The 9610-nt window shown below is 31.2% G+C and overlaps 1 protein-coding gene across 2 annotated transcripts in view; it reads right to left on the reverse strand.

Moving 5' to 3' along the window:
* The window catches only part of LOC146998045 (uncharacterized), a 43966-nt gene extending 34411 nt beyond the window's left edge, over positions 1-9555 (reverse strand). Inside the window, exon 1 of one of the 2 annotated variants that reach the window (XM_085813097.1) lies at positions 8043-9555. In XM_085813097.1, the coding sequence (XP_085669223.1) occupies positions 8043-9290 (1248 nt within the window). In that variant the 5' untranslated portion in view covers positions 9291-9555. The remainder of the gene's footprint in view (positions 1-8042) is intronic. The other variant, XM_085813096.1, reaches the window with a different exon arrangement.
* Between the last annotated feature and the right edge of the window lie 55 nt (positions 9556-9610).

The raw sequence follows: 9610 nt of genomic DNA on the forward strand, positions 1-9610 counted from the left end.
GAATCTTTTTTTTATATATAGTAAAGGACAATATTAAAAAAAAGCTTTTACAACAAAAACGCAAGAAAGAACAATGAACAATAATGTAGTTGAAAGATGAAATACTCACAATACAATAAGGTGGGAAATCAATAAATAAATTTTTAAAAAAACCTGAAAGGTTTGAGATTTTAAATTACATCCAAATGGGAGTTTTTTTAATGTTTTGTGTGTTACCTTTATTTATTAAGTATCATGGTCTTCGCCCTTAAACCATAAAATTCAGTTCAAGAGCAATAGTGCAAAATAATTTTAAATTGAGCATATCTTTAGAATTTCCGATACACAGTCTCACGCGCTGGACATAAAAATGATTTTTCTGTACTACTTTGTCACAGTTTGCTTTGAAATCCTTGAGTTTGTTAATCAAAAATTCGGTAAAGTTTTACAAAATATGAAATCGATAACAAAACAAATTCCAAATTCTAATCTTCTGCCTATTTGAAAAATAGGTAATGTAATTCTGTAAAAATATATCATCTTTTTAATTAGATATATTATTAAGTTAATGCATTTTTATTTAAATCAATAAGATTAAAAAGTTAAAAAAAAAAGAAAAGAAAAAAATCTGAAATCTTTCAGATTTTACATTATGCCCAAAAGGGCTTTTTTTTTTAACCTTTTGTGTGTTACCTTTATTTATTAAATGTTCTTTGCACTTAAATCATAAAATTCAATTTAACAGCAATATCGTAAAACAATTTTAAAATGAGCATGTCTTTAGAACTTCCGGATATACAGTTCTGCGCGCTGGAGATAAAAAGGTCCCCCCCCCTGTAGAGTTTGCCATTGCTCGCTTTCAAACCGTTGAGTTTGCTACTCAAAAATTCGTTAAAGTTCTACAAAATATGAAATCGATAATAAAACAAATTCCAAATGTGGGCTTCCACATGCCCATATTCGCAGTAGGATTATGCCATTCAAAATTTGATGGCTCTATGTGCTGTTGTTTTATCACAATGCGAGAAATATACATACATTTAAGCAGTTTTATATTATTTAATTCCTTCAAATATAATACAGGACTCTAACATTTGGTGACAACAGTTTGAAAAGTGAAATGGACATTTATAGTGATTCAACGCAAAATCATAAAAGGAAAACAATAGTCCTTCAGGGACAAAGCCCCTTTGGATTAAAAAAAACTGAATAAGAATACCAATGAAAAAAGTAGACAAAACTAATATCACAAAAATACAAGGGAATTAGCTTAATGTGTAAATATAAATATAAACAGCTACACAATGTTTGCAACACAATGAATACGAACTGCCAACTTGTTCAAGAAACAAATAGTTAAACATCATATTTCAAATATAAATTAAAACTTTTAATCAATACATGTAATTCTAAACTAAATTCAGTTTTAAAACAAATAAAAACTTATTAGACTATATACTGATTTTAAGCGTACCTAGGAAGTATTGGCTGCTAAGGCAAATTTTCAGCTAGACTGGAGATTAGTCGCCAAGAGAAGAGAAATTGTGTCAAATCTGGTAACTTCTTGGCTTGAATACTAATCGATGCTTTCCGATCATTTATTGCTCATTTACTGCTTATTACAATTTCCTAAATTTCGTGATAAAATGTCTTAAAAATTATATATGATATTATGAACACTTTGGTTGATCTTTGGATTATGGTAACTTGGCGATTTTTTGGCAAAAATTTGGCGACCAACTCTGCTACAGCAACCCTCTATTTTTTTTTTTTCCGCCGCCATTTTGTCTTCACGAAGTAAAGACATGTTTCTTTTCTTTTTATTTACTGAACACTTTTTCCAACAATCTACTAGCCAAATTACACTTATACTAGAAATTTTATCTAACAAAACTGCTTAATCATGACAAATATTCACTGCAAAATTGGGAAAAAGTGCACAATCGCAAACTCCTTGCACGTTTTTCACAATAACACATACACATAAACCATGTACACGTCGACTTATTTTTACTTAAAAAAACATCCCAGAATTGCACAAAAATGGCATTGCGCACACTCTTCACTATATAAATGTACACTGCTTTTTTCTCATAAATTAGAAAAATTTCACGAAAATGCATGACAATTTTCTGAATCTTTAAACCCGGTAAAAAGAACATATATGAAATTACCTTATCGCGAAAAAGTATATACCCTTTCCAAATATGAACATTTCCACGTATAAAATAAATAAAATATCCAAAAACTTTTACCTCTATATTATCTATTATATTATAAACATCACCAACGAATTCATACCGCAAACATTACAAATACTTAGTGTCAAATATTTAAATTATTTCCATGCACGTTTACTTCAACTAAAACACATACCAAATTCCTACAAACATAAAATTCACAAAATAACTATCATTTAATTAAAATATCACTAAACCATGTACACGTTGACTTATTTTTACTTAAAAAAACATCCCAGAATTGCACAAAAATGGCATTGCGCACACTCTTCACTATATCCATGTACATTGCTTTTTTCTCATAAATTAGAACAATTTCACGAAAATGCATAAAAATACTCAACGTATACTACTCAAACATATTCCAAAATACTACAAACATATAACTCACAAAATCACGATCATTAAATTAAAATATAATTAAATTAAAAAACACTACTTAAAATATAAATAATTATAAAAGTAAACTTGAACTTTCGATTATGTCAAATAGAATTTCCAATGCTGGAACTTCCAAAGGATCTACAAAACGAAAGTATGTTTCGATGTCCAACAAACAACACGTGGAATTGCTGCAAAAAATGGATAAAGACATGAAGAATGTGACAGAGAGGTTAGTGAAAACGAAAAAAATTCGATTGACAAGTTAGTCGGTATTCTCGGCACAGCAATTAACGGGATTTGAACAGCGGAACTTTGTAACTGAACAAGAAATTATGTCTGTTTATAGAATTAAAGAGAAAGTATTATCACATAAAACGAAGCAACTTAAAACAATTTACATTGAAAGAAATGTTTAATAAAGTAAACAAATAAATATTAAGCTCTTTTTTTTTTGTAACTTTTGATACCCTTTAGATCATAATTGCTCATTATTTTATAAATTACGGTTTCATATTTTTAATTTTAGAATTTCTGCATGCCATCTTACGAGATTTAAACTGATGATCTATAATCCGGAAAAATCGATAATCCGGAATCGCCGAAGTCCCGACGAGTCCGGATTAACGACTTTTGACTGTATTAACTTTCAAATACTGTGGTTAAAGTGCAGAATCGCCTGCTTATTTGTTTGGCGCTTTTTACAAGAGTAAGAAAAATAAGATTTTTGTCAATTTTCTTTGACTTTTTAAGTGAAAATAAGTCGATGTGTACATGGCTAAAGTCAAGGGAGTGCACATTACCATTTTTGTGCAATTCTGGGATGATTTTTTAAGTGAAAATAGGTCGATGTGTACATGGATACCAAATATGTGCAATTCTTAAAAATGCGCCAAACAGTGGATGATTTTGCACTTCCCCTTTTTTCGTTGTTTTACTTAAAGTCCTGGTTTAGATATTTTTGCATGTTTACAGGTTGTTTAGATATTTCTGCATGTTTACATGATCTATTTTTTTGCATGTTTACAGACTATTTTTTTGCATGTTACAGTTATTTCAAATTTGCAACCATCTAATATGGCGATATGATGAATTAGCGATTTTCTAAAATGCGTAAAAACAACCGATTTGGCGACTTGGCAATTTTTGGAAAATGTGCCAAACGGGAACATAATATCAAATTTTACCAAAATTTCGTTACAACACAGTGTCAAAAGTTAATATTCTACCATTCAACAATTTACTTAGCAATGAAATATCACCATCATATGTTTCCTTAGTTTAGGGAAAAGAGAAAAAATTACGATTAATCTTTGGATTATGGTAACTTGGTGATTTTTTGGCGAAAATCTGGTGACCAACCCTGCTACAGCAACCTGCTAGTTTTTGTTTCGATGCCATTTTGTTTTCACGAAGTGAAGGCTTTTTTTTTTTTTTTTTTACTCAACATTTTTTTCCAACAGTCTGCTAGCCGAATTACGCTTATGCTAGAACTTTTATGGAACAAAAGTGCTTAATCATGATGAAGATTAGGTGCGAAATTGGGAGAAAGTGCAGAATCGCCCACTGCTTGCCACGTTTTTAAGAATTGCACATACACGGTATCCATGTACACGTCGACCTATTTTCACTTAAAAAAACATCCCAGAATTGCACAAAAATGGCATTGTGCATAATCTTGACTTTATCCATGTACACTGCTAAAGTCCTAGCTAGTAATCTTTATCGCCTTACCAAAATGTCTCCAAACTACCTGTTACCATATTATAAAGATTAGCCAAAATTCCTTTGCATTATTCCTTAGTTTCTTATCTGAAAATTAACAAAGGCAACTTAAAGGAAAGGTTTCAAAATAGTAGTAGCTTCTCTTTACAATCTCAGATGAAGGGGATGGAAATGCATTTGGATTACCCGTCTTTTTAAGTGAAACCTTTCCAACCTCCCCAATCTTTTAAAGGTTAATGATCTAAATTCCAGCAATTTCTAAAATCTGGAATCACTAAAGCCTTAATGATTTAGGATCTGTCACTTTGTACTATACATGATGAAAATTTGAAATCTATCATAGAATGTGATAACATAAAAGCTGGAGATGTTTAGACATTAGAAGCATTTAACAAAATTCAATGTGTATGTTATGTACTTTATATTATAATATAAATAATATTATATAAAATGTACTTTATATTGGGCATTTTTCACAGCATAAAGCAATATGTACACACATTTCATATACTGATAGCACTGGCAAAAAAAAGGTGGTAGATGGTATTTTAGCATCACATAAAAAAGTGAGAAGTGCATGAAAATTATGATATCGATACTAGATTAACAATAATAAAGTTATGGTACCATTATATTTATGTTCGTTGGTTAAAAATTTTGGTTCACAAAATTTCATGACTTTTTTCGAAAGACTTCAGTTTAATTTTGTCACTATACTATACAAGCATATGTGTCATCAGCATTATATACGAATCACATAACACGGATTAATTTTGAAAGACACACACTTGAGAAAGATTTAAAAGTACACTTTGGTTGATTTTCACTGTATGGTACCCCTTGGTTTTTGTCTGAAAAAATCGCCAAGTGGTATTGGTTGTTTGTGAAATCTGGAAGCCCGCTGCATGAAATAGGTTTTTCGGTAACCCTAATGTTGATAATGTCAGCGAAACTAGTCTTAGGGAAAACTTTGTTTTTTTAGTTTTATACATTAAAAAGGGGTTACTTCTGCAAATATCGCCCAAACGTATTGTGATAAATTTAGATTTTGGCTATTTTTTATAATAGTAATCCTTTCGTATGGACACAAGTTTTTGGTTCTTACCATTCTTTTCAATTGCTGTGTTTGGTCGAACGTGTTTGGTATGGTTTTGGATTTTGAACTTGCTATTATTTTGCTGTGGGTACCATCATTTCAGGATGTTTGAGGTAGAAAAGAGGATGAATGTTCATTAACAGCGGATGAGCTGAAACGATGAAAAATTAAACTGAATTGCTTACGTGGAGGAAAGAGAAGGTGGTAACCGTGAACATATGCATGTGAAAAAAGGCATGTTAACAAATTGATGTTTCATTTATTTATTTGTCTCTGTGTGTTAATTTTTTTAAAAAAGATTTGTTATTTAATGTTTTTAATTTTAGGAAATTTGTGTTTTTGGTTATTTATTCCTCCGTGTTCGTGTATTTTTGGTTATTTGTTCGTCTCTGTGTTAAGACAGACAGGAATTTTTTTGTTTAACTTAATAGTTTTAACTTCGTTTTAGCTTCATGATTTTGTTTAAGTAAAAATAGATTAATGTGTACATGGACAAAGTTAAGACAGTGCACAATGCCTATTTTGTGCAATTCTCTGATGTTTTTTTAAAGTTAACATAGGTCAATGTGTACATGGAAACCCAGTTTGTGTAAGTCTGACTTCTTGTTTTTATTTTGTGTAGTGGGCGGAAGGATTGGCCCCATCTTGAAATCGGTGCCGATCCTTCCTGTTGCTGATCTTGGCGTCAAAAAAGAAACGATTTGCCAATGTATACCATAGAGTAAATTTTAACCGTACACTATTTGTAAAATAAAATGAAGAAATAACTAAATTAAGGTGACTTAGTAGATATAATAAACTATGGTTAGAATTTTACATAGCTTTTGCTTCACATATATACAGTACAAAGTCTGAAATGCGGACGTCCAATATCCGGAATGATCTAAAATCCAGACCACCGTTTTTCTCGTAGGCTTTACGCATGTACATTTGATCCCTCACTGCACACATAATAAAGCATCTGGAGAGTCTCGATTCTTAATTTCACTTAGACACTAAATAAAATACCTTATTATTGAAGAAACAATCATTTTAGCATAAATTTGTACAATCAGTAATTTGACTCCATTACTGCGTATCTGCTCGGCACATATCTCAAATTAAAAAATTCCACATAGATACATCATTAATTTTACGCCAACCTGGTGAATCATTATTTATTATACTTTCCTTTCATCACCGCATGTTTATCAAAACATGACAACTTGAGTAATGACTCATGTAGCGATACCTAAGCAATTTTTTTATGCTAGTAATTTAATAATAAAGGGGTATGGTAACCTTTTATGCTGACGATGATTACAGATTTAAGTTTAATGCACTAAAAAGTGTTGACAAGGAAAAATTTACCAAAAATTTCTTTTTATATCTAAAAGTAGATTTTGTTGATGATATTCATAGACCTAAAGTTTACATTTAGGGCTATTTGAATTAAGAATAACTGATTTGTTATTCACATAAACCCAGAAACAGCGCCATGGATCGTACGGCTGCACTAAGTCGCAGAATTTAGGACCCACAGAGACTGCATCAGGTGGTAAGATATCTAGTGCCTGCCCTCAATAAGGCTTAAGTATATGTGGGAATTTATTTATTCAAAACACTGATAAGCCTTAAGCATGTAAGAAAAAAATAGACATAAGTATGATAAATAACTAATACAATTCAGGCTTGTCTCAGTATGCAATAGAAGCAAGATAAAATTTAACAGAACAACTTGTCGTTAGTCGCCAAGCTCACGATGCATAGCCAAATATGTATAGTGAAGGATAGCTAAATTTGATGATGATAGCCACTAATTTTAAAGGTTTTTGGATAATGCAAAACAAAGGTGAAATTTTCCAATTAACGGATTTTTTAAAGAAATTTGGAGAAGTGGTAATAAATGAAGATGATATAAAAGAAGTTTTTCATTGTGATGACAATGCTTCTTAATCATCAATCAAATTATGAATGACGAAATCCACAGTATGGTTCTAAATTCAGAAATACCGTTACCGATAGTGAAGAAAGTGACAGAGAAGTTACTGAAAACGAGAAAATTTCAATTGACAAGTTAGAATTCTTGAAACAGCAGTTACAGGACTTCAACAATGTTACTAAGCAAGTGATTATGTCTGTCTACTGAATTAAATAGAAAGTATTAGCACAAAAATACAAAGCAACTTAAACAACTTGCACTGAAGGAAATGTTTAATAAGGTAAACAAATAAATATTAAGCTTTTTTTTGTAAATTTTGATACCCTTTAGATCATAAATGCTTCATTATTTCATAAATCACAATTTTATAATTTTTACATGCCATCTTACTTGATTTAAACTGATGATCTAATATCCAGAATCGCAGATGTTCCAACGAGTCCAGATTTCTGACTTTGTATTGTGCTTACATTTTAGTTAGGCACCTTTTAAAACCATAATGAATACCAGATAACATCACATTTCTATTAATTTATTTAGATGTTTTCTGTTATCTGTTCAATGTATAGGTTTCCTGATAGCTTATGGATACCTTACATTCTGACAAATTTTATATGTTCAGGTAATACAGACACGTGAAAAAGTATCACATTTTTTAAAAAGACAAGCAAGAATTATTATACAACTATAAATTACTTACAGTTAAATTATCTTTCTTTTCCTTCTGCTTCTTCTGATTAAATCGTTGTAAAAATTCCGACAGTAACCTTTCTTTTTCTGAACATACTTTCACAGCTATAGAGAAATTGTTCTGATAAGTAGTAATTGAAGTATTTGATTTACCATCGCAGGCAACAATAATATTTTGAGAAGAAAGCTGTGGGGGTGGATATGCTGTACTCAGAAAAGAAGGACGTGGTGCAGTTAATATGTTGGTGTTAGAACAAAAGTTTTGTTGAGAATTATATGCTGTACCAACCTGCGCTTTGTTTTCGAATGGCATTGGTGGTGGAGGTATTTCACAATTTGGAAGCATTGGTGGTGGTGGCATAGATGGACTATAAAAAAATCTCATAGGCTGCTGAGGGCCAAAGTTATTAGGAATATTATTTAAAAACCTATTAAAATTATTTACTTGATTTAAGGGTATTGGAGGAACAGCATTATCTATTTGAGGGGTTCTAACAGCAAACGGTGGTCTGCAAGTAGTTTGAATATGCGAAATAGTAAATTGTTCTTGAGGTTGTGTTCTTGAAACTGAAATTACAGGTGAAGATTGCCAGTTACTAGTTTCTTTCATATTTGCTTCAGAATGACAAAAAGGCACTTTTCCATTGCCCATTTCTCTATTTACATTTCTGTCACAAGTTTCTGGATTTAAGATATTTGGTTGATTGCCTGGAGGTAAACCATTATAATTACATAAACTTTGTGGAGTATGACCAGGCAACTGAGGCATACTTCTGGATGCATAGCTTTTATGGTCATTCACGGGAACATATGAAGAAGTGGAATTAACAGATTGTGAAACATTTGTAAAATTATTTTGTAGTTGTGAGAAATTTGACTTTGGAAAACTGGAGAAAGATGGCTGCATTTGATGCATATTAAATGCCTGAGGATCTCCAGGTCCGTAAGTAAGTGGCATGGAGTTATTTCCAATATTAGACAAAACCTGAGAAGGCATTTCAAATGGATTGGCAGTACTAATGTTGTTTGAAGGAACGGCAGATTTCATTTGTGTTTTCTGATTGAAAAAAGGCATTGATAAATTCGATCCTGAGGAGATATATTGGGGTGGATACATAACGGAGTTAGACAGTTTGTGAGTTTCAATAGATGCACCACTCTGGCCACTAAAATGAAATGATTCTACTGCACATTTCGAAGTATTGTCAACACGCCATTCATTATCAGTAATATTACTCTGAGTTCTATATTCAGTCATTTTTTACTATTAAGAACAAATACTATCTAAAATATTAGCATAGATTTCCATACTTTGCCATGATTTCTCAATCAATCATTTTCTATCGCAATCAGATCACGGTTCTTGAATTTCCTAAATAAAAAATGAAGGTAAAAACGAAAAATTTTCACAAGCAATATTATAATGCAGATTTTAACGGAGCATTAGTAAGATCTTTCCATTTTTAATTTCTAGTTCATCTAAACGACATACCTAAACACAATTTCGACTTAAGCTTACGTTTTTCTGCCAGTTAGACAGAAAGGCTATTCGCTTGCAAACAAATAAGAAACGATAGG

This window comes from Stegodyphus dumicola, chromosome 3 (genome assembly GCF_044657685.1).
Source record: "Stegodyphus dumicola isolate Sdum_Otavi_A_Nest chromosome 3, ASM4465768v1".
Classification (NCBI taxonomy): domain Eukaryota; kingdom Metazoa; phylum Arthropoda; class Arachnida; order Araneae; family Eresidae; genus Stegodyphus; species Stegodyphus dumicola.